Source organism: Ovis canadensis, chromosome 5 (assembly GCF_042477335.2).
Source record: "Ovis canadensis isolate MfBH-ARS-UI-01 breed Bighorn chromosome 5, ARS-UI_OviCan_v2, whole genome shotgun sequence".
In the NCBI taxonomy this organism is placed as follows: Eukaryota; Metazoa; Chordata; class Mammalia; order Artiodactyla; family Bovidae; genus Ovis; species Ovis canadensis.
The window spans coordinates 21,415,409-21,440,185 of NC_091249.1; the positions used below are offsets into that span (position 1 = coordinate 21,415,409).

At 50.8% G+C, this 24,777-nt stretch overlaps 2 protein-coding genes across 26 annotated transcripts; one reads left to right on the forward strand and one right to left on the reverse strand.

The window, feature by feature from the left end:
- Positions 1 to 348: 348 nt before the first annotated feature.
- Positions 349 to 10,825, forward strand: CIB3 (calcium and integrin binding family member 3). Its single transcript, XM_069590723.1, has 6 exons — positions 349 to 399; positions 641 to 675; positions 2,597 to 2,708; positions 3,867 to 4,014; positions 5,042 to 5,237; positions 10,694 to 10,825. Exons 1-6 carry the CDS (start codon positions 349 to 351, stop codon positions 10,713 to 10,715), a joined length of 564 nt encoding a protein of 187 aa, XP_069446824.1. The 3' UTR covers positions 10,716 to 10,825.
- Positions 5,862 to 24,633, reverse strand: HSH2D (hematopoietic SH2 domain containing). 25 transcript variants are annotated; one of them, XM_069590697.1, is made up of 9 exons: positions 21,488 to 21,542; positions 20,666 to 20,837; positions 19,489 to 19,539; positions 19,056 to 19,203; positions 16,870 to 16,959; positions 15,080 to 15,245; positions 14,479 to 14,613; positions 13,295 to 13,660; positions 5,862 to 10,793 (listed from the first exon to the last, which is right to left on the reverse strand). In XM_069590697.1, exons 4-9 carry the CDS (start codon positions 19,178 to 19,180, stop codon positions 10,545 to 10,547), a joined length of 1,131 nt encoding a protein of 376 aa, XP_069446798.1. In that variant the 5' UTR covers positions 19,181 to 19,203; positions 19,489 to 19,539; positions 20,666 to 20,837; positions 21,488 to 21,542; the 3' UTR covers positions 5,862 to 10,544. The 25 variants fall into 25 exon arrangements, with proteins under 25 accessions (XP_069446798.1, XP_069446799.1, XP_069446819.1 ...); XM_069590716.1 differs by lacking the exon at positions 20,666 to 20,837 and adding an exon at positions 10,892 to 11,013 and having other exon boundaries at positions 8,278 to 10,793; positions 21,488 to 21,569; XM_069590714.1 differs by lacking the exon at positions 20,666 to 20,837 and adding an exon at positions 10,892 to 11,013 and having other exon boundaries at positions 8,278 to 10,793; positions 21,364 to 21,542.
- Positions 24,634 to 24,777: the final 144 nt, after the last annotated feature.

A 24,777-nucleotide genomic window follows, 5' to 3' on the forward strand; every position in this document is an offset into this window, starting at 1 on the left:
AGCCTCTCCCCCACCCTGCCCGTTTCTCAAAGATGCCCCACACCCCCAGTCTCACTGGTGATGGCAAGTGTGGTCTCCCCACTGAGGGCTGCCCTGGGACCTCCCTAAGCCCTTCTCCTTGCCCTGATGGCTGTGGACATATACTCAGGCCGTTGCCCAGAGAGCTTGGCTGTAACTTGAGTCTCACCCAGGCTGGGGGTGATGAGGAGGGTGGGCAGGTGACAGCCAGGGCAGGGAGATTTGCCCAGACACTGGTGAACGGCGGCCTGGCAACCAGTGTGGCCCTGAGGGGATCGGGGCGGGGGGGCTTCGGGAGCCTGTTCAAGAGTCCAGGCAGAGGTCTCCACTATGGGCAACAAGCAAACAGTCTTCACTCACGAGCAACTGGAAGCTTATCAGGTAGGGATGATGGACCAAGCCATCGGTGGGTTTGGCAGCCTGGTTGTTTTCTTGGCTGAAGAAATGGGGACAGCATCCCTTCATCCTGGTGGGGTGGGGGGTACAGTCAGCAAGAGGTCTTGGGGTGGCTCTGTGTGTGGATTCAGGCAGCGATGGGTTGTGGGAGAGGAAGGAGGCGCCCCCCCCCCCCCCCCCCCGGCATCAGGCAGGGTCTGGGTTAAGCCAACATCTCTCTCCACAGGACTGCACCTTCTTCACAAGAAAGGAAATCATGAGGTCAGTCTGAGGAGGAAGGGAAGAAGAGCTGGGCACTTTCTATATGCTTTGCAGTTTGACTGTGCTCGATGCTTAATGGGGGAATCGTGTGCTCAGTTGGTGGATGCATGCAGAGATGGGAAGGCTGCTGAGAAGTCCCATCTGGTCCTATTGTCACATCTCTAGGCTGACGGGCTTGGGCTTTCTCCGAAAGGTGGCAGGGAGCCATAGAGAGTGTGTGAGCAGGGGCGATGTGGATCAAAACTTCCCCCTGAGGCCCAGTGAGAACAGGCTGGGACCCCAGGGGGCAGAGTCTAGAGCCAGCTCTGGGCAATGGGGTTGACATCAAGGTTAGAGGGTGAAGAGGTGGCCCCAGGCTGCTGCAGGTTCCTGGTGTGAGTGAGACGGGCATGGAGGGGCTATCCTACAGCATCACTCAGCCCATGGAACCATTATCCAGATTCCGGACCCATGAACTTTGACCTGTGAAACCCAAGTTGGCTGGGGTTTGACTGCAGAGTGATCAGGGCCAAGGTCCCAGTTGTGTGGGTGCAGGACATCCATTATTGATGGGCAGAATTTCCACTAGTAAGCCCCACCGTCTTGGCGAGGACAGTTCACAGGGTCACCCTGACCATCATGATCAGATTACTGATGGGGAAACTGAGGCTCACACAGGGGAGGCTGACCTCAGAGCCCTGGGTAGATGGGTAGGGCCCCAAAGAGTTTGAGGCTAACATTTTGTGCATCTCAAGCTTCTTGCTTCTCACACAGACCTACTGAGCAGAAAGGGGGAAAAGGGGAAGGGGGACTTACTCGAGGCCACATAGAAACCCAAACCCAGACTATTCTCTGAAGGGACCCAGTGGTGAAGTTCCAGATACCCCCCTCTTCCAGTTCCTAGCCATCATATGGCTTCTATCACCTTCTGAGGCATCCCTAACAACTTCAGGATCTCTGACTCATCAAGGATAGTCTGTACAAGGTGACTGCTCAGCATGTTCCAGTGACGGTACAGTATCACCAGGCAAGGGCATTGGAGTAGACACTTGACCCCACCATCTAGGCAGTGTGTATGGCCTTTGCTGTTTTGCAAAATGCCTTTCATTTACCCCTTGGAGAAACCTGAATATTAGACTTTGTCTCTGGCGCCTTGAGGGAACTGCAACCCCCATTATGGAGGCAGAGAGGGAAAGTGTGAGGATGAGGGTCTTGCCAACAGTGTGATGATGTCCAGCAAATCGTAGATTCACTCAGAGTCTCTGAATGCTCAGTGTGAGATGACCTTGCCTTAAGCACTCTCTTTTCTGTCAACCCCATCTGCCTGGTGAGCTCTTATTTGTGCTTCAAAGCCCAGCACCTAGCACCCATGCCCCCTCCTCCAGGAAGTCCTTCCTTCTCCTTGGCTTACTTTCCCCGCTCCAGTTTCCCCTAGCTTTGTTTGTTTGTTTGTTTGTTTTAACATTTTAAAAACAATGAATTGATTTTCTGGCTGCTCTGGGTCTTGGTTGCTGTGGAGGTTCCTCCAGTTTTGGTGAGCAGGGGCTACTCTCTAGTTGTGATATGTGCGCTTCTCACTGCGGTGGCTTCTCTTGGGAGCATGGGTTCACAGGTGCGTGGGCTTCAGTGGCTGTGGTGTATGAGCTCAGTAGCTGCCTCACGGCATGTGGGATCTTCCCAGACCAGGGACCAAACCTGTGTCTCCCACACTGGCAGGTGGATTCTTAATCACTGGACCTCCAGGGAAGTCCCTGGGGTCCTGTCTTTACCTTGGCTTTGTCCCTAGGGAGATAAAGGTGTCCCTGTGTGTGAGGGCTGGGCCCAGGGCTGAAGGCTCAGCATCCTTCATTGTAGAGTGAGCATCTGTGAAAGGGAGAGAGTAGAGACAAGCCCACCCTCACTCATCTCCCAGACCTTCTCATTGTTTCCCTCCCCATACCAGGCTCTTCTATCGCTACCAGGACCTGGCCCCTCAGCTTGTCCCTCTCGACTATACTAGCTGCCCTGATGTGAAGGTGCCCTATGAGCTCATTGGCAGCATGCCTGAGCTGAAGGTATGCCCAGGGCCCTGGGGCAGGCATGGGAAAAAATAGAAGGGATGTCCCTTGTTGTATTTCTATGAGGTGACCATTGCAATTATTTCTATTTTACAGGTGAAGAAACTGAATTTCAGAGAGGTTGAGACACTTATTTATGATCACACAGCTAGGACATGAGAGAGACAATTCAAACTCTGGGTTGTGGGAAAAATGAGATGAGATAATGCAGGTAAAGGGCTTAGCACAGGGCCTGTGACATGGCAAGTACTTAGGAACATTGTGCTGAGTACGTGCTGAGTCTCTTCAGGCATGTCCATCTCTTTACAACCCTATGGACTGTAAGCCCGCCAGGCTCCTCTGTACATGGGGATTTTCCAGGCAAGAATACTAGAAGTGGGTTGCTGTGTCCTCCTCCAAGGGATCTTCCCAACCCAGGCATTAAACCTGCGTCTCTTATGTCTCCAGCACCGGCAGGCAAGTTCTTTACCACTTGCGCCACCTGGGAAGCCCACTCAGGAACATTAGTTCTTCTTTTTCATAGTAGAAGCCATTAAAGACAGATTCTTCTCAGCAGGATGTTTGACACTAGTTTGTCTGGAGGGGACTTGTGGGGCGACAGAGAATAGAGATTATTTTATCACAAGGACAGAAGCCTCATTCAAGAGGGACAGAAAGTGCTGTGCTTCAGAATCCCCCTCCATTATTCAGCTTCTCCCAGGACGAGTCTTCAGTCTCAGGCAGCCTGTTCTCTTGAGGTAGTGAAGGGAAACACCAACTGCCGCAGATTTCCTCCCATCAGCTCTGCAACAAGCAGAAATGAGGTTCCTCCACCCCAACTGTTTAGAAACTCTCCCAAGGCAGCCTCTGATTGGCCATCTGGAGTCACATGATCATCCGAGAGGCAATCGCCATTGCCAGGTGAATGGAAATCCCTGATTGGCCTCACCGGGGTCATGTGACTGCCTCTGAAGCCAGAACGGGGGTTAACTGGCGCCCAGGCCATAGAGGAGGAGACTGGAGTTGCCTGGAGTTGCCTGGAGTCCCCTCCAGGGATCATAGGAGGAAGAGAGTCTTGGTGAAGGGTACTCAGAGGTTCCCAGGAAGGTGGGGGCTGACGGTGAAACCACACGGAGCCCCAGAAAACCTGGTAAGGGATGGATTTCCTGTCTCTAGGACAACCCCTTCCGTCAGAGGATCGCCCAGGTCTTCTCCGAGGATGGGGATGGCCACATGACCTTGGACAACTTCCTGGACATGTTTTCTGTGATGAGTGAAATGGCTCCCCGTGACCTCAAAGCCTACTACGCTTTTAAAATTTACGGTGTGTGCGCAGACCCCAGGGTGGGGAAGTGGGAACGAACCCAGGTCTTGGGTCAGGGACTGCATGGCCGTCGCGTATGCCTCACCAAGGGCTCTGAGGCCCTGCCTGGCCCTGTCCTTCACCCCATCTTGGTACCTCCCCCTCCACTCTATCCCTCTGCTAATTCCATCCAGCTACACGGGCCTGGCTGTCTCCCCAACACATCAAACCCTTTCTGCCTCTGGGCCTTTGCCTCTGCTGTGCCTTTTGTCTAGAATACCTTTCCGCTAGTTCCTTCTTACCTTGATATTTCGGTCCAGAGTAGTCCCTGCCTCACTGCCCATGCCACATGCAATTTCTCTCCTAGCATGGAGCAGTGCTGCTTAACTTCTTGTTCATTCGTCTGTTCACATCTTGTTGATTTTCTCTCTGAAGAGACCCAAGAGCAGTGACAGTGTTTGGTTTGCCATCTGTCTCTGGCACACAGTAGGTATTCAGTAAATATTTGTTGAATGAATGAATGAAAACTTACCACAGTGCCTGGCACAAAGTAGGCACTCAATAAATACTTATTGAAAGAGGGAATGTATGAAAAAAATTATCAGTTGCTTGACACGTAGTAGTGTTAGTCTCTTAGTTGTGTCCAGCTCTTTGCGACCCCATGGGCTGCAGCTTGCCAGAGTCCTCTGTCCATGGGATGCTCCAGGCAAGAATACTGGAGTGGGTAGCTATTCTCTCCAGGAGATATTCCCCACCTGGGGATTGAACCTGAGTCTCCTGCGTTGCAGGAAGATTCTGTACCATCTAGGCCCCCAGAGATTGACACATAGTAAGTGCTCATTAATACTTGAGTGAGTGAATGACCTCCCAGCAGTTACCTACCCAATTCCAAAGCAAGATCTGGCTGTTATCCCAGGGTCTTGGGTTCCCTCCACTGCCTCAGTTTCTTCCTTTGTCACATGGGGACAAGATGTATTCACCACTGGCCCAGCCTGCCTGGTCCCTGTTGTCTGGTCACCCCCATGTCCCCACTTGTCCTGCTTTGCAGACTTTAACAATGATGACTACATCTGTGCGTGGGACCTGGAGCAGACGGTGACTAAGCTGACTCGGGGGGAGCTGAGCACTGAGGAGGTGAGCCTGATATGTGAGAAGGTGCTGGATGAAGCCGATGGGGACCACGATGGGCGGCTGTCCCTGGAAGACTTCCAGAACATGATCCTTCGGGCACCAGACTTCCTCAGGTGATATTCCTCTCCACTCTGCACAATCCATTCCCATGTATGAAAGGAGCGCTCACAGATTAGATCCACAGACTCTGAAATTTCCTCCATTTTTTCATTTGTGACCTTGGGGAACTTTCCTGACCTCCCTGGCCTCAGGCTGTGTCTTTTGAATGGGGCTAATTAGAGACCCTGGGGACACCTCTTGTGGGTGGACACAGCTCTTTGGGTGAGTAGAACATGTTCAGCCTTCACTTGCCTGAACATTTTGCAGGTGAGTAGAACATGTTCAGCCTTCACTTGCCTGAACATTTTGCAGTGAACAGACTGGACAACTGTACTTGGCAACCCTAGGGAGAATCAGCGCTCTAGGGAGGATTGTTGTTGTTCAGTCGCTCGATCGTGTCCGACTCTCTTGCAACCCCATGGACTGTAGTCTGCCAGTCCAAGGGATTTTCCCGGCAAGAATACTGGAGTGGGTTGCCATTTCCTTCTCCAGGGGATCCAGCATAGATTAAATGAGTTAATAAAGGGGGTGGGTGGGAATACATAGAAGATGTTTTTATATCTCCCATGAGCTTGGAATGGTTTTTACATTTTTAAATGGTTGGGGGAAAAAAAAACATACTCCACAACACATGAAAGTGATATAAAACTCAGATTTCCATGTCCGTTGCTGGTTTTATTGGCATACAGCCATGCCTATTTGTGTTCACAGTGTCCACAGCTGCTTTTGAGCTTTAAGGTGACATTGAGTCATTGTGCAAAGTTGTAAATATCAATCATTTGGCCCATGGCAGAAGGAAGTTTGACTGACCTTGAGCTAGTACATGGAAAGAATTTAGAGCAGTTCCTTGCACACAGTAGGTGCTCAATAACTGTGCGCTATTGTTACTGTTGTGGCTTTCATGCCCAGAGGACCTCCTTCCTCTACCCCGGATAAGCAAGGCTGGTCTCGTGGCCACTGAGACATGAATAATGACATCACGATGAGTCCCTTGCCACTGACTGAGTACCTGATGTGCGTCCTGCTCTGTGTATTTGCCTCTTTTTAGCCCTCATTACTGTCTGAGCCACCAAGCTGCCTTAGAAGCTCAGATGTTAAAGAATCTGCCTGCAATGCAGGAGACCTGGATTTGATCCTTGGGTGGGGAAGATACCCTGGAGAAGGGAATGGTTACCCACTCCAGTATTCTTGCCTAGAGAATCCCATGGCCAGGGGAGCCTGGGCGGCTACAACCCATGGGGTCGCAAAGAGTTGGAAATGACTGAGTGATGAACACTTTCCATTCTTTCCATTCTTTCAACACTTTCCACTCGTTACAGTTCAGCTAAAGAGGGATAGCTGTTACCCCCATTTTGTCGTTCAGTCTCTCAGTTGTGTCTGACTCTCTGCGACTCCATGGACTGCAGCACGCCAGGCTTCCCTGTAATTCACCATCTCCCGGAGGTTGCCCAGACTCATATCCATTGAGCCCGTGATGCCATCCAACCATCTCGTCCTCTGTCTTCCTCTTCTCCTCCTGCCTTCAATCTTTCCCAGCAACAGGGTCTTTTCCAGTGAGTCAGCTCTTCGCATCAAGTGGCCAAAGTATTGGAGCTTCAGTTTCAGCATCAGTCCTTCCAATGAATATTCAGGACTGATTTCCTTTAGGATGGACTGGTTTGATCTCCCTGGTATTCAAGGGACTCTTCAAGAGTCTTCTCCAATACCACAGTTCAAAAGCATCAATTCTTCAGGGCTCAGCCTTCTTTATGTCCAGCTGTCCCATCCTAGACTACCAGAAAAACTATAGCTTTGACTATACAGACCTTTCTCAGCAAAGCAATGTCTCTGCTTTTTAATATGCTGTCCAGGTTTGTCATAGCTTCCCTTCAAAGCAGCATGTGTCTTTTAATTTCATGGCTGATGTCACTGTGTGCAGTGATTTTTGAGCCCAAGAAAATAAAGTCTATCACTGTTTCCTTTGTTTCCCATTCTATTTGCCATGAAGTGATGGGACCAGAGGCATGATCTTAGTTTTTTGAGTGTTAGGTTTTAAGCCAGCTTTTTCCACTCTCCTCTTTCATTGAGAGGCTCTTTAGTTCCTCTTCGCTTTCAGGCATAAGAGTTGTGTCATTTGAATATCTGAGGTTATTGATATTTCTCCTGGCAATCTTGATTCCAGCTTGTGCTTTATCCAGCTCGACATTTTGCATGACGTACTCTACACATAAGTTAAAATAAGCCGGGTGACAATATACAGCCTTGACGTACTCCTTTCTCAATTTGGAACTAGTCCATTGTTCCATGTCTGGTTCTGTTACTTCTTGACCTGCATACAGATTTCTGAGGAGGCAGGTAAGGGGGTCTGGTATTCCTGTCTCTAAGAATTTTCCAGTTTGTTGTGATCCACACAGTCAAAGGCTTTAGAGTAGCCAATGAAGCAGAAGCAGGTGTTTTTCTGGAACTCGCTTGCTTTTTCTATGATCCAGCGAATGTTGGCAATTTGATTTCCGGTTCTTCTGCCTTTTCTTAATCCAGCTTGTACTTCTGAAAGTTCTCGGTTCACGTACTATTGAAGCCTGGCTTGGAGAATTTTGAACATGACTTTGCTAGCATGCGAAATGAGTGCAATTATGTGGTAGTTTGAAGATTCTTTGGCATTGCCCTTCTTTGGGAACGAAATGAAAACTGACCTCTTCCAGTCCTTTGACCACTGCCGAGTCTTCCAAATTTGCTGGCATATTGAGTGTGGCTCTTTTAGGATTTAAAGTAGCTCAGCTGGAATACATCACCTCCACTAGCTTTGTTCACAGTGATGCTTCCTAAAGCCAGCTTGACTTTGCACTCCAGGATATCTGGCTCTAGGTGAGTGATCACACCATCGTGGTTATCCAGGTCACTAAGATCTTTTCTGTATAGTTCTGTGTTTTCTTGCCACCTCTTAATATCTTCTGCTTCTATTAGGCCCATACCATTTCTGTCCTTTATTGTGCCCATCTTTGCATGAAATGTTCCCTTGGTTTCTCCAATTTTCTTAAAGAGACCTCTAGTCTTTCCCATTCTATTGTTTTCCTCTTTTTCTTTCCATTGTTCACTTAGGAAGCCTTTCTCATCTCTCCTTGCTCTTTCTTGGAACTCTGCATATAGTATAGATGGGTTTATCTTTCCTTTTCTCCTTTGCCTTTTGCTTCTTTACTTTTCTCAGCTATTTGTAAGGCCTCCTCAGACAGCCATTTCACCGTTTTGCATTTCTTTTTCTTGGGGATGGTTTTGATCACTGTCTCACATACAGTGTTATGAACCTCCATTCATAGTTTCGGGTCCTCTGTCTATCAGATCTAATCCCTTGAATCTGTTTGTCACTTCCACCATATAATCATAGGGGATTTGATTCAGGTCATACATGAATGGCCTAGTGGTTTTCACTACTTTCTTCAATTTTAGTCTGAATTTTGTTATAAGCAGTTCATGATCTGAGCCACAGTCAGCTTCTGGTCTTGTTTTTTGCTGACTGTATAGAGCTTTTCCATCTTTGGCTGCAAAGAATATAATAAATCTGATTTTGTATTGACCATCTGGTGATGTCCATGTGTAGAGCTGTCTCTTGTGTTGTTGGAAGAGGGTGTTTGCTATGACCAGTGCGTTCTCTTGGCAAAACTCTGTTAGCTTTTGCCCTGCTTCATTCTGTACAAGGCCGAACTTGCCTGTTACTCCAGGTGTCTCTTGACTCCCTACTTTTGCATTCCAGTCCCCTATGATGAAAAGGACATCTTTTTTTGGTGTTAGTTCTAGAAGATCTTGTATGTCTTCGTAGAACTGTTCAACTTTAGCTTCTTCAGGCTTGGATTACTGTGACATTGGGGCATACTTGGGGCATAGGCTTGGATTACTGTGATGTTGAATGGTTTGCCTTGGAAACAAACTGAGATCATTCTGTCATTTTTGAGATTGCATCCAAGTACTGCATTTTGGACACCCAGGACATCCCCAGGGGTGGAACATGACTCAAGTCCCCCTTTCCCCCCTCAATCCCTGAATTTCTCAAGGAGACTAAAGCTTCACCTCCTCGTCGATTCATCAGAACTGCCAGAGGAGGCCTCTGGGCAGGAATGTCGCTCCCTGAGGCTGGCACAGTGCTTTACAGTCACGAAGCCCCTGCCATTCTGCCATTGCATGGCTGTGACCATGAGGACTGCTCCTTTTTTTTTTTTTGAGGGATTCTTGCACACAGTGATAGATATAATGGTCATCGGAATTAAATTCTCCCACTCCCATCCATTTTAGTTCACTGATTTCTCAAATATCAGTGTTCACTCTTGCCATCTCCTGTTTGACCACTTTCAACTTGATGAATGGGCTTCCCTGGTGTCTCAGATGGTAAAGAATCCATCTGCAGTGCGGGAGACCTGGGTTGGGAAGATCCCCTGGAGGAAGGATGACAACCCACTCCAGTATTCTGGCCTGGAGAATCCCCATGGACTGGTGGCTACAGTCCGTGGGGTTGCAAAGAATCGGCCACGACTGAGCGACTAAGCCCAGCACAGCACACGTGGATCTAACAGTCCACGTTCCTTTCCAATATTGTTCGTTACAGCATCTGACTTTCACCTCTAGACTGGGCATTGTTACCGCTTTGGCTCCGTCCCTTCATTCTTTCTGGAGCTATTTCTCCACTCTCTTCCAGTAGCACATTGGGCACCTACCGACCTGGGGAGTTCATCTTTCAGTGTCCTATCTTTTTGCCTTTTCACACTGTTCATGGGGTTCTCAAGGCAAGAATGCTGAAGTGGCTTGCCATTCCCTTGTTCAGTGGACCTCATTTTGCCAAAACTCTCCACCATGACCCACCTATCTTGGGTGGCCCTGCACGGGGCATGGCTCATAGTTTCATTGAGTTGGACAAGGCTGTGATCCATGTGATCAGTTTGGTTAGTTTTCTGTAATTGTGGTTTTCATTCTGTCTGCCCTCTGATGGTTGAGGATGAGGTTTGTGGAAACTTCCTAGTGGGAGGGACTGGCTATGGAGAAAACTAGGTCTTGCTCTAGTGGGCGGGGCCACACTCAATAACTCTTTAATCCAATTTTCTGCTGATGGGTGGGGCTGTGTTCCCTCCCTGTAGTTTGGCCTGAGGTCAAACTATGGCAGGGACAATGACTGCTGCACTCACCTGGTAGGTAATGAGTCCTTTTTAGGAGGTTGCCATTATCCTCATTTTATAGGGAAGTAAACTGAGGCCCAGAGAGGTAGCCTTAGAGTCTGGGGCAGAGCCAGGATGTAATCACTGATCCAAAATGATGTGCTCTTAACCCCTGTAGGGGCCAGGAAGACCATGGCCTAGGGTTTATTGAAGGGGCCATCTCCACCCCACCCCACCCTGCCCCCGCCATGCCTCCTTGCCTGCCTTGGGGACTCGCGGTGGGAGTGTTGGGGAGGGGGATGAAGGGAGGCTGCTCTCTGCCTGCTGACAGACTCCTTCCTCTTTGCACCCAGCACCTTCCACATCCGCATCTGAGGGCTCCACGGAGGAGCAGCTGGGCCAGAGGACGCTGGGGTGACCCCTCATCCTGCTGTGAAATCTGCTTTCCCTGGGCTGTGGGAATAAACACATGTCACTGAGTCACAGCTGCCTGGAAAATGTGTTTCCCCCCTAAACTGGGGAGATCAGAGGGAGGCAGCCTGGGACCGCACCTCTGTCCTCACTGTGTGATTCTGGCTTGGCTGCACGCTCTGTGGGCCATCATCTTCCCATTTGTACAAGGAAAGGGCTGACTCTGGACATCTCTCCGCTGTGAGGGCTGGAAGTGACTCACCTGGTGGGCAGAGGAGATGAGGCCCCTGCTGTCCCGCCCCAGGGCATCCCCAGGGGTGGAACATGACTCAAGTCCCCGTTTCCCCCCTCAATCCCTGAATTTCTCAAGGAGACTAAAGCTTCACCTCCTCATTGATTCATCGGAACTGCCAGAGGAGGCCTCTGGGCAGGAATGTCGCTCCCTGAGGCTGGCACAGTGCTTTATAGTCACGAAGCACCTGCCATTGTGCCATTGCATTGCTGTGACATCCCAGCAGGGCTGGCAGAGAAGCACTCCCACTTCCTTCAGAGACAGGGGAGTGACTTGCCCAAGGCCACACCTGAAGTCATTTGCAGGGGCAGACTTGAGCCCAGGCCCACCTCCCTCCAGATCCCAAACCTCTACACCTTGCAGATTTGGGAAGCCACACACTATCCCACTTGGGCTTCCCTGGTAGCTCAGCTGGTAAAGAATCCATCGGTAATGCAGGAGACCCTGGTTCGATTACTGAGTCAGGAAGATCCCCTGGAGAAGGGATGGGCTGCCCACTCCAGTATTCTTGGGCTTCCCTGGTGGCTCAGACAGTAAAGAATCCGCCTGAAATGTGGGAGACCTGGGTTCAGTCCCTGGGGTGGGATGATCCCCTGGAGGAGGGCATAGCAACCCACTAGCATTCTTGCCTGGAGAATCCCCATGGACAGAGGAGATTGGTGGGCTACAGTCCACGGGGTCGCAAAGAGTTGGATACAACTGAGCGACTAAGCACAGCACGGCACAGCGCTCTACTCCACCTAGAGTCATCTTAGAGGCCCATTCCATGGCTCTGATCCATCCAAGGAGTAATCATTCTTGTGACTGAAACCAGACTCCAGGGACCTTCCCAGACACCTCCACTGTGCATAATTCTAGGGTGCCCCCTCCCATCCTAATCCCCATTTATTAAGCACCAACTGTGCACCAAAGCCTAGGTTTTATTCACATTCTGCTGGTTCATCCTGAGAAAAGGGGAATTGCTCTTCTCATTTTCTGGATGAGGAAACAGGCCCAGAGAGGTCTAGTGACACACCAAAGGTCACACAGCCCCACAACCCAAGATTTCCTCCTGAGCCCACTCCCAACCACAGCCCTGGGCTGCCTCTCCCTTCTTAAAGCAAAGGGCCTCTTATGCTTCTCCTAAAGCTGCCGCTGATGTCAGGAATGGTACTGTGCCAACCTTTCCTCAAGTCTCATCTCCTCCATTTGCACAAAAACCCAGGGGGAAGGCATGAACAGCTGACCAGGTGCAGGGGGTGTGGAGGAAGAGATCAAAGGCCTGGCTGCAGGTCCTGGTGCTGACACCCCAGCTGTGCGTGTGACTTTGGCCATACCTCTTCTCCTCTCTGAACCTGTCATCTTCTTTATTTTCTAAATTTAATTTAATTTTTTTTTTTTGGTTGCACCTCGAGGTTTGTGGGATCTTAGTTCCCCGACCAGGGATCAAACCTGGGCCCTTGGCAGTGAGAGAGCAGAATCCTAACCACTGGACTGCCAGGGAAGTCCCCTGCCTCTTCTTTAAAATATGCATAATGAGCCTGCCTGGTGGACCTACACAGAAGGTGAAAAAAAGTGAAAGTATTGGTCCCTGTCAGGCTCTTCCGTCCATGAGATTCTCCGAGCAAGAATACTGGAGTGGGCTGCCATGCCCTTCTCCAAGGGATCTTCCTGGCCCAGAGATTGCATGCAGGCAGATTCTTTACCATTTGAGCCACCAGGGAAGTCCCTGGGTCTGCTGAGAGGCGTGGAAGAAATAACGAATGTGGAGGGTCTAGTGTGAGGCCTGGCGCACAGTAGGTGTCCTAGCCCCATTGCTACAACTGATTGTTATTATTACTATTATTTTTTGATTGTGCCACATGGCAGGTGGGATCTTAGTGCCCCAACCAGGGATTGAACCTGTGCCCCCTGCAGTGGAAGTGTGGAGTCTTAACCACTGGACCATCAGGGAAGTCCTCATTATTATCATTAAAATGACCAGGTCACCCCACTGGCAATCATAGGACCAGACCCAAGCAATGTTTTATTACATTTCTCAGGTCCCTGAGGGCTAGTGGGTTGCGGCAGAAAGCAAGAGGCCCAGGCGTGAACAGCCCCCAGCAGTGAGGGTCCCAGAGCCAGGGCAAAGCTAGCAGTACCCAGGGGCGAAGGGTGGTGGGGGGTGGTACTCCTCAGGGAGAGAGTCCTGGGGTTCTCTCAAGTCTGCTGGGCCTGGTTTGGACGCCTGTATGGACAGGAACCTCACCGCTGTCTGGTGCCAGTCCCTGACCTTCGAGGTTGCCTCGCTCCAGCTGGCCGACCTTGAGGTTTTCCTGGAGGGGCTCTGTCTGCTTCTTGGAGCTTGGGGCTGCGGGGGGCTTGCGAGGGATGTGGCCACAAAGGTGTCCTTGTCGGCGTTATTTTCCCAGGCTGTGTCACCTGTCCCAGTTTCTGAGCTCACTGACGATGAGCTCAAAGCCCCCAGGTGGGATTTCAGCTGCTGCTGGACCTTCCTGCCCGTCTTGGGGAGCATCCTGAGATTCCTCCAGAGTTTCTGACAGGCCTCCTCGAGAGGACCCTCCATGGATGCACCTTCCAGCCTTGGTGACAGCTTCCTCTCCTTTGACCGATGGAGCAGGCCTGGCTTTGCAGAGCCCTGAAATGGAGAACGGGTGAGACCTGGGGCCACCTCACCCACCAGAGCGCTGAATCTCCCCCAGAAACTGGGACCCAGGTCCCACCCAGATGCCCCGGGATGGAGAAAGATCCCAAGAGACCCCCCTAAACTTGATCCCACACCCCATCCTTCCTGTCTCAGTAAAGGGCTTCACTATCTCCCCCAGCGTGCAGCAGACTTTTCCCATAAAGGTTCAGAGAGCCAGTGTTTTCAGTTTTGAGAGTCCAGTAGTCTGAGCTGCATTACTCAGCTCTGCTATCGTGGGAGGCAGCCAGAGATTACAGTCAGTGAGCCAGCATGTCCGTGTTCCCAAAATACGGACACAGAAATGTGGGCTTCACCTGATTTTCACAGGTCATGAAATACTATTTTTCTTTTGATTTCTTTCAAACATTCAAAAACACAAAAGTTGCACTTAGCTCATGGGCCACGCAGAAGGCAGAGAAGGAAATGACTACCCACTCCAGTATTCTTGCCTGGAGAATCCCATGGACTGAGGAGCCTGGAGGGCTACAGTCCATAGGGTCATAAAGAGTCAGACACGACAGAAGTGACTGAGCATGCATGCAGGCATGGGGATTCAAACCAGGATGATGACCTTCTTCCCTGCTGACCCTCCACCTCCAAGTCATTGGCAAGCTCCACCCTCAGACACAACTTAGGGACTTGAGTAACAGCAGGATCTAATCTTCATTCTAGAAACTCTCCTCTGGCAGCTGTGGGTCACCTCTGCCCCTGCATCCTGCCACCCCACCTCCCACTTTCCAGATCGGAGATGCCATCTTTGTGTCACATACCTCCTTGAGCGGGGCCATGGGATAAGAGGAGGGAATCTGATGTTCGCTGAAGCCAAGAGCAGAGCTGGAGGCTTCCTCTGCCAGGGCGTTGGAGTAAAGGAAGAGATCTTCATAATCCACGTTTACTGGATCCTTCTGCAGGGCAGAGGGGACCTATAGCTCAGTTCCAAGGAAGGGGACAGGGATGGGCTGGGGTCCTGTCCCACCCGTAAAACTTCCCACAGCAATGACTGAGGGCTGGGCTAGCCCTCTGGGCCTTATAAGGACTATGCCACACTCACAGCCAGCTTCTGGGGGCCTAGGCCACACCCATCAATCCTTATAAGGAGATATATCCCTCTCACAGCAGCTTCTCAGGGCTAGGCCCCACCCACTGAGGCTTATAAGGAAATATGCTATTTGGGTAGGTCAGCCAAGGTTATACCTGGTACATGAATCCCTGTAAAAAAAAACAGCCTGGGGACCCAGGGAACAAGGACCAGGAGGGGCGGGGCCCCAGGGGAACAGAAACTGCAAGAATGATGGGATCTCAAGAGGCAGAGGGGGCATGCGGGAGCAAGAGTTTGGGGGGCTGGGCCCTTGGGGGGGTCCCAATCCTCACCTGTGGGCAGGGCTGCATCAGCAGGTCCCCATGTGGCCGCAGCGGCTTCTGCTGATAGAAGGTGACCAAAGCATCTAGAGAGTCATGGACCCTCTCTTCCCCAGTGATCATGAAGCTCCCGTCATCCAGCAGTTTCACCATGAAGTGGTGGCAGCAGTTCTGAGCTCTGTGGGGACACGGCTGGAGTTAGGCTATCCCATTCTCCATCATATGGTTCCCAACCCAACCCCTCCTCCCCCCTCCACTCCCAGCTCTTGAGCTGGGAGCATCATGGCTATAGCCCACTGTCTAGATTCCCTTGTAAGCTCCTCTACTCATTAGCCATGTGACATGTGGCAGGTGACTGTACTGTGCCTCAGTTTCCCCCTTTATAATGGGAGGCTACTCAGGCCTTCTTGTGAAGGTGGAAAAATCTACTGCAGGTAAAAGCTTAGCTCCATGCCTGGCAAGGGTAATTGATCAATAGAAATGACAATGAAAATTGGTATAGGTACTCAATAAATGTTTCATTATTAATGAATGAATGCATTTACTTGGTTGGCCACTGTGTGCTTACTGGGCTTCCCAGGTGGTGCTAGTGGTAAAGAACCCGCCTGCCAATGCAGGAGACATAAGAGACACGGGTTCAATCCCTGGGTCAGGAAGATCTAGAGGAGATCTTCCTAGAGGAGGGCATGGAAACCCACTCCAGTATTCTTGTCTGAAAAATTCCATAGACAGAGGAGCCCGGCAGGCTATGGTCCATAGGGTTGCAGAGTCTGACACAATTAGAGTGACTTAGTGTGAATGCAAGCATGTGCTCGTTATGTCTCGTTTAGTCCTCACATCAAGACTCTGAATGAGCTTTGGCACTTTTATGTTAGCGGTGAGGACTTGGAAGGAGGCACAGAAAGAGTGAGTAACTTGTCCAAGATCACACAGCATGTTACGTGGCAGCCTTGGGCTGCCTAAGTGACTGAAGGCGTAAGCTTTTCCCTCTGTGGGTAACTCTGTAATAGGACCATTTAAAAAATTCCTTTGGCCTGGAATCCTTTTGAAAAGTAGTTTGTGCTACTAACTCCTCTAACTCAGAGGCCGGATCAGGCGTTGAAAACTTAACGGAGCTGAGCTGCCCTGGTTTTCTGTAACATGTCCCCAAGGAGGTCAGGGAGTTGCCATTTATTTGTTTTATTTCTAAGTTAACTTATTTAATAATTTTATTTTTGCCTGTGCTGGGTCTTCTATACTGGGCAGGCTTTTCTCTAGTTGCAGCGACTGGGGGCTGCTCTCTACTTTTGGTCCCCGGGCTTCTCGTTGCCGTGGCGTCTCTCATTGCACAGCGCGGGCTCTCGAGCTTGGGCTTCAGCAGTTACGGGGCTCAGTAGTTGCAGCTCCTGGGCTCTACAGCATAGCTGTGGCACACGGGCTTAGCTGCTCCACGGCATATGGGATCTTCCCAGACAGGGATTGAGACTGTGTCTCTTGCATCTCTTGCACCGGCAGGCGGATTCGTTACCACTGAGTCACGGGGAAGTCCAGGGAGTTGCCATGTAAATGGCTGGGGAGAGGGAGTTAGAGAAAAGGCAATAGCTCCTCTTGGGTCTCACGCAATCCCTGTTATCACATAGTCTCAGTTACCACCAAGCCCAAGTCTGCTGGCTACAGCCACACCTGCAGCCGCCCACTCTTCAGTTAGATTCTACCAGACCCTCATCGCGATTGCTCACTGAGAAGCTGTGGTATGAAGCACCCATGCCCCCTCCAAGTAGGCCCCAGAGTCCCCCTGCCCCCGCCCCTACCCCAGGCCTTACTTGTAAGAGAGTGTGTAGCCCACATGACTGTGACTGACCCTGATGAGGAAGGATCCCGGGGGCTGTGACTCCAGCAAGTTCTCAGCATCCCTGGAGAACAAATACAGGAAAGAGATGGATAAACATACTGGCCAGACGTCTGGTATACCAGTCATCCAGTAGTGGCACACTCCCCCCCCGACCCCAGCCCCCGAGCCACAGTGATCTGTGCTCTTCTTTTCTTTTTAAAAAATTTTATTTATTTTAACTGGAGGATAATTGTGGTGGTTTAGTTGCTCAGTTGTGTCCAACTCTTTGCGACCCCATGGACTGTAGCCCACCAGGCTCCTCTGTCCATTGGAGGATAATTACTTCACAGTATTGTGATGTTTTTGCCATACATCAACATGAACCGGCCATAGATATACATGTGTCCCCATCCTGAATACTGCTCCTCCCTCCCTCCCCACCCTCTCCCTCTAGGTTGTCACACAGCAACAGCTTAGGGTGTCCTGCTTCATCCATCAAACTTGCACTGGTCATCTATTTTACATATGGTTTTCTATTTTCTAAGTGAACGAACAGCTTAAAATGACTTCTTTTCTTGGTTGTTTCAGACCTTGGGATATTCAGAGACAAGGATGTTCTCCCAGAGGTGGTAGGAAGTCTCTGATGACCTTGATTATCTCTCACAGCCCCTGCTTGCCTTCCCAACAACTGGAAGGCAAATCAAAGACAGCTTTGGGTAGATCAAGGTGTCACAGGTAATAAAGCAGGAGCTATTCTCAAATGCTTTTGATTTTAAAAAATTTGAAATACATTTTTGTATATTTATTTGGCTGCGCCAGTCTCAGTTGCGGCACGCGGGATCTTCCATCTTTGTTGTGACCTGAGAACCCTTTAGTTGAGGCTTGTGGAATCTAGTTCCCTGAGCAGAGATTGAACCTGGGCCTCCTGCATTGGGAGTGCGGAGTCTTAGCCGTGGGACCACCAGGGAAGTCCCCAGATGCATTTGGTTTTGAATGCATTTGTTTTTCATTAGCTGTGTGACCCCTGGGGAGGGTCAGTCCCTTTCTGACCGTCAGCTTCCTTAAGGGGAAAGTAAACCCTAGCTCCCAGGCGCCATGGGAGGACAGAAGAAATGCACATGGTGTGAATATGGGAACTGCCAGCTGGTAGGAACACACAAGCTGCTCACTGTTATTATTACTATTATCCTGGGTTCACACCTAGTGAGAGGTAGCCTTCTAGGAGACAGAAGGGGGATTTTGGACCTGAGCTATCTACTACAGTGGAAAAGGAAATGGAAACCCCCTCTAGTATTCTTGCCTGGAGAATTCCACGGACAGAGGAGCCTGGTGGGCTCCAGTCCATGGGGTCACAAAGAGTCGGACATGACTGAGTAAATAACATCTGCTACAGAGGCCACTGGCCACGTGTGGCTGCTGAGCCCTTGAAGTATGGCTGGTAGGAATCGAGATATACTAAAAGCATATAATACGTGCCAGATTATAAGGACTTAGGGCTAATTACATGTTGAATATACTGGTTTAAATAAAAAAATATGATTAACATTAATTCTACTTCTTTCACCTCTTTTAATAAAGCTACTAAAATGACATAAAATTACAGTGTATGGCTTACATTATGCTTTTGCTGTGCACCCCAGAACTTAGAAACCATGCCCAATTCCTCCTTTCTGTGGCTTTCACAAGGTTTCCTCAACTTCCTGCATTTAGAATGTGGCAATAAATGTTCTTTTCGCTGTTTATTTAGAGTTAGCCCCTGGGGGTGACTAGGTGGATTTGTTCGTGTCCTAGGAGCTCAGTGGGGTGTAGAAAGTGCATTCTGGCTAAACCCTAATGGACTGAGAGCAGCTGCCTGGGGGGCACTGTGTTAAGAAAGATTCTGAAGCTGCATTTCACCATCACTGACTCAGTGAGGTTGCAGCCCTGCCTGAGCGAGGTGAGGGGAAGGGGCCTGTCAGATCCCTGGCAGGACTGCTCTGGTGGCCACGTGTATAGAGAGAGCTGAGGTCCAGTAACTTGCCCAAGGTCGCATAGTAGTCCATGGAGGAGGCAGAATTTAACTCTCTTAACTCATGTAGCGCAGCTGAGTCCAGGCTCCTAAACTCAAAACCTGCCTAGGGTGGGGTAGACCAGGAAAGAAGGTGAAGGGCAGGGTGGAAGGCGTGGCTGTGTCCTTACTCTCTTGAGATGGCACCGTGGAACCACTCAGGGACCCCTTCACAGGTCAGCTGGTCCACCTGTGTCTGAACGAACCAGTCCAGTCGTGGAGGCAGTGGGGGGGGCAGCCTTCTGGCCTCAGTCATGGCTTCCAGGGATGAGGGCTGACCTGGCGATGGGAAGGAGGAAAGAGAGTCATGTGTGGTCCACTTCCCACCTTCGCTTCATTCATGCAGTTCATGGTGCCTCCTCCTTTGAGAAGTCCTCCAGGTTGGACAGAGCAACAGGATTGAAATTGACTTGTTTCTTGAGCACCTACTATGTGTTGGCACTTAAAGCACATTCATTCACTGACTCATCCCCCAAAACCCCCTCCCAAGGATTCGTCCTTTTTCTTTTATTCTTATTATGTGTACCATTACTACAAATATTAGAAAGCCCCTTTTATACATACATGTACTGAAGTTTAGAGCTTCCCTGGTGGCTCAGTTGGTAAAGAATCCACCTGCAATGCATGGAGACCCGGGTTCAATCCCTGGATAGGGTAGATCCCCTGGAGAAGGAAATGGCAACCCACTCCAGTATTCTTGCCTAGAAAAATCCCATGGACAGAGGAGCCTGGTGGGCTACAGTCCATGGGGTTGCAAAGAGTCGGACATGACTGAGCAACTAAACCACCACCATTTAAGTTTAAGAACCAAGCTTGTGTCACTCAGACGTGTCTGGCTCTTTGCGACTCCATGGACGGTAGCTCCTCTGTCTCATGGAGTTGGATGGAATTCAGCAATTGGATGGAATTCAGTATTCCAGGCAAGAATACTGCAGCGAGTAGCCAGTCGATTCTCCAGGGGATCTTCCCGACCCAGGGATCGAACCCAGGCCTCCTGCATTGCAGGCAGATTCTTTACCATCTGAGCCATCAGAGAAGTCCAAATTTATGTAAAGATTAAATTTAGTAACCATCTCTTTCCCAGGAGGGATGTGGAGATGGCAAAATAATAAGTTAATGGATGAAATAGCAGGTACACAGTGGGTGTCATAAAATGTTGCCATGGTTTCTTTAAACACTACAGAGATGTGGCCCCAAACAGCTGCTTCCGCCACTGTTGTCACCAAGGGTGGTGGCTACAGAGGGCACAGCCATAACTTGACAAGTGCATGACAAGTTCACACACGTTCTCAACAGTTTTAAGCTCAGGTACCAATGGACTTCATGAGGCAATGACACCGAGCTGGAAAACAGAGAAAGAAAACACCAGCAATTCGCAAAATGGTATCAAGTCAGTGAAAAACCAGCCAAAGGGTTGTGCCCTGCTTGGTTGTCCACACGTGACCCTTCACTCTTACCCTTAACTCTGTGCCCGCGCCAGAGCTCAACCCTCCCCCGTCCCCCACTGGTCTGATTTTTCAATATCTCAGAAGGTCTTTGTTACCAAGCTGTTTCTACAGGGAGGGTGTGTTTATTAACCCAGTCAATATTGACTTTCTCTTGCCAGAAGACAGATGCCAAGCACACCCTCTGGGGAAGAACCCAAAGAAACTCTGTAGTGAGTGAAATTAAACAAATCTATTAAGAAATGTTTGATAAAGCAGGGTGATAAATCAACTGAGCCCAATCAGAGCCAGACCACCTGGGTTCAGACCGCAGCTCTCCCACTTGGCTGTGTGATCTTGAGCATCTCACTTAGCCTCCCTGTGCCTGAATTGTCATCTGCCATTTGAGGCTAATGATGGTAATTGCCCGAGTTAGCACAGAGGTCAGCATGTATGCATATGATGAATATTCATGAATTCAGTAGTGACCTAGAATGAGGAAATATTCACAGGCTTGTTCTTTTTGCTACCTGGGAGAACTCTTACTTATCCTTCAAGACCCAGCAAGAATATCCCTCCTCCAGGCAGCTTTCTTGCCTCTTCTCCAGGACAAAGCCCTGACATTCATCTCTGTCTTCCATCTTTCCTATCATTCCCGCCTCTGGCTTAGCCTTGCCTCTTAGAACATCTGTGTCTGGTTCTGTCTCTCCCATATTAGGAGCTCTTGGGGATCAGGTCCAGGGCTAGGTTCTTTGGGATTTTTCTGGGTCCCCAGCATCACCTGGCACTGAGAGGGTGGCACAAGGGAGGGTGCAGGGTGATGAGTGAAGTCATACTAAGTTTTAAGCTCCTGACCACGGCTTTGGAGCCTCCCCCACCTCCTCATTGCCCACATCCTTCCTCTGCTCCACACTGACCAAGCTCTCTCTCTCCTCTCCATGTCTCTGCCCCGGCTGTGCCCCTGTCAGGGATGCTCTTTTCCAAATTCCAGCTCTGTTTTCCAATGGTCACCTACCAGTGCCCCCAGAAGGTTCGTCCTGCCTCTCTGGACCCCGCCAGCTCTGGCTCTCCTTCTGGTCCAGCCTGGATCCCATGTGTGTCTCACCTAGCACGGGGTGGGCACAGAAATAGGCACGTACCTGGGAGACCCTGTGGGGCCCAAGGCCCTCACTCTGGCTGTGCCTCGTCAACTACAGGAGCCTTGGGTTTCGGTTTAGGGTCTGCACGTCAGCAGGGCGGGGCACTCTGCCCCAAGTGGTTCCTGTTTCCTTAAGTAGGTGAGCCCTGGGCGGGGACTAGGACACCATCTGCCCCCTCCCCCACCTTCGGGCCCCGTCTGCGGGGCCAGCTGAGCTGCTGCACTGTGTGCAGGTGGATGGACACCCTTCCTCCATCCAGACCTTGACAAGTCTTTTTCCCTTTTTTACTATTTTTTTGGCTGGGTCTTTGTTGCTGCCCATGGGTTTTCTCCAGTCGCGGTGAGCTGGGGCTGCTTTTCATTTCGGCTTCTCCTGTTGCAGAGCATGGGCTCCAGGGCGTGCAGGCTTCCACAGCTGCAGTGCGTGGGCTTGGTGGTTGTAGCTCTCGGGCCTCGCGGGTTCTCAGCATGTGGGATCTTCCCAGACCAGGGATCGAACCCGTGTCCCCTGCAGTGGCAGGCAGATTCCTATCCACTGTGCCACAGGGAAGCCCAGACCTTGACAGGTTCTTACTGAACACCTATTGTGTGCTAGGTCCTCAGAGGACACAGAGGTGACCCCAAGACAGGCATAGGCCCTGCCCTCCCAGCACTGATAACCTGGCAAGCAATGACGAGGAGTGAGAAATGATTCATGTCGTCGTTTTAAAGTGGACAGCCTATTAGGAAGGGGGAGCTGGTGTTGCAAGAACCCCTAGAGGAGGCCAAACTGATCTGGAGGAAGGGCTAGGGAGGGGCAGGTTGGAGTCGACTGGGGGACTGTTGTGTGGAAAGAATGCTCTGGGTGAGGGCGGGGTGAGAACAGCAGAAGCAAAGGGCCTGAGGCAGCAGGACTGAGCCTGAACAGGCAAAGGCCTCACTGTAAGCAGGGCTCCATTACCTTCCTCGATAAGCAGCAAGCAAAGCACCCATGTAACATTCTACTGTATGCCTGCCTTGACAGCAAGACCAAAGCAGCCCAGGCTGGATACATTTTATATATTCATTATTATTGTACCCATATTTTTTTCTGATTAAAAAAAAACAGAACTAAGACATTTTGAGGGCATCCCACACACAGTGTGGGCCCCGAGGGTGGGAACCCGGCTAACGGGTCAGCTAGCCCCATGTGTGCTGGCCACCTCACCCCTCCCCGGCAAAACCACTTCCTCCGACCTTCTCAGACAGAAACGGCCCAGATCCCTGCGGCTGAGCTGCGGCCTCCCTGAGACCTATCGCCCTGGTACAGCTGGTCTAGATAGCTGCCTCCCCACAACCCCCACTCCCAATTGAAGGCTCCAGGGGGATTGCTCCAGCCCCCCGCTGGCCCCTCGCACCAGGGGTCGTGATGGGGGTTGGGGGTGCTGGTCCTGGAGCCCATCATGCTCGAACAGGGGGCGCGCTCACTCACTCACTCACTGTGTGGCTTTGCGTGAGTCGCTCAGACTCCCTTTCGGTTTCCGCATCTGTGAAGTGGGCACAGGGTCAGCCCTCCTTAGCCACATGATGAGAAGCTGAGACAACCTGGCAGCATACAGCACGGCGTTCAACTAAGAGGAACACGGGGACTCTTCAGCCTCTGTTCCTGGCTGAGGGAGAGGCGAGCTTGGCCTCCCCACTTCATCTCTTGGATCCTCTATGCCGTCCCCGGCCCAGTGGATGCGCTCCCAGCCTTGGGGAGAGGAGCAATGCTCTTGGGGACAGACAGAATCGACCAACAGACCTTTATCACACAAAGTCTGACCATCGGGGACCTCATTTACATGAAGCTCAGTCTCGAGAAACGAGGTTTTCAGTCTCCAGGCCACCTTCCTGAGGCCCCACCACTAAGGGCGCCACCCTGATGATGCTGACTGCGTGGGGAATGTGTTCTTTCACAGGCCAAGTCCTCCCCTGAGGCTGTCACAACAGAATCACCCCCACCTCTTGGTGACCAGTCTTTGAACCTGTGAATAGACACATGGCCCTCAGAGGAACATTCCAGAAGGGCACCAGCAGGGAGACAGTAGGGCGGGGGGCTCTAAGAGTCCTGTCCACCCGCTTAAGTCAGCCCCTTACTCTAGGATCTGGGATCCTCAGTGGAGGCCTCAGCTGGTGTGACATTCAGTGGACCCCGTGTGGCGTGGCTCTCCGGTAGCAGTGGCCACAAGGGAGTCTCAGTCCTGGGACACACTGGGCTGTGGACGTCAGGGCTGAGGACGTCAGGGCTGAGGAAGCCCTATCAACTAGGCTCTGTCAACTCTGGGCTTCACGTGGCTTCACGGTTCTCAGGTTCGTGCTCCAATGCCTCCATTCTAGCATTCATTTGTTCACTCCACAGACACTGGCGAGCCCCACCTGCGGGCATCACGCTAGATGCTGGGAAAGAAGGCCAAAGAGATTCTGTTCTTGTCCTGCTGGAGCTCATTATGGTCCACAAGGAGACTGATGCCATGCAAGTCCACATGGGAGAGGCTGGCAGAAGAGAGGACAGCAGGGGAAATGTCCTGGGAGAGGAACAAACTTGGCAGGCTTGGTAGCAGACAGGCAAAGTATCCAAAAGGTGGAGACAACCCACATCCATCAACGGGTGAACGCAGAAAAGATGCGGTCCATTCACACAGCGGGATATTACCCAGCTGTAAAAAGGTGTGAAGTGCATGACTGATCCCCAAAACTCTATGCTGAGTGAAAGCAGCCAGATGCAGGTCTCACCGTGTACGATTCTATTTATATGAAATGTTCAGGACAGGCAAATCCATAGAGACAGAAAGCAGATTAGTGGTTGCTGGGGGCTGAGGAATGGGGAGTGACTGCTGACGGGTAGTAGGTGATAAAACATTCCAAAACTGACTGTGGTGATGGTTGTGACTAGTCAGAACTACTGAACTGCACACTGTGGTGGGTGAATGCTATGTGTATGAATTACATCTCACTAGAGCTGTTACTGGGGAAGACACTGATGCTGGGAAAGACTGAAGGCAGAGGGGAACGGCAGATGAGATGGTTGGATGGCATCACCAACTCAGTGGACGTTGAGTTTGAGCAAACTCTGGGAGATGGTGAAGGGCAGGGAAGCCTGGCGTACTACAGTCCACGGGGTCACAGACTCGGACACAACTGTGACTGAACAACAAAAGCTGTTCCTAAAAAGAGCCAAGGTATCATGTATCTCAGTACAGGGGGGAGACGGGAGCTGAGAAGCCGATTCTCTACCTGGCCCCTCATCAAGATCTTTAGAAACAAGGAAAAATCATGACTCTCTGACCAAGA

Excerpts from the sequence above, each read along its gene's own strand:
- CIB3 (XM_069590723.1), top strand. The coding sequence starts at position 349 with ATGGGCAACAAGCAAACAGTCTTCACTCACGAGCAACTGGAAGCTTAT. Across the intron at positions 400-640 it reads AGCAACTGGAAGCTTATCAG|GACTGCACCTTCTTCACAAG; the intron begins GTAGGGATGATG and ends CTCTCTCCACAG. Across the intron at positions 4,015-5,041 it reads CTACGCTTTTAAAATTTACG|ACTTTAACAATGATGACTAC; the intron begins GTGTGTGCGCAG and ends CCTGCTTTGCAG.
- HSH2D (XM_069590692.1), bottom strand. The coding sequence starts at position 21,442 with ATGGGATCCAGGCTGGACCAGAAGGAGAGCCAGAGCTGGCGGGGTCCA. Across the intron at positions 19,204-21,363 it reads CGAACCTTCTGGGGGCACTG|GTCAGCCCTCATCCCTGGAA; the intron begins GTAGGTGACCAT and ends TCCCATCGCCAG. Across the intron at positions 14,614-15,079 it reads TGATGCAGCCCTGCCCACAG|AAGGATCCAGTAAACGTGGA; the intron begins GTGAGGATTGGG and ends TCTGCCCTGCAG.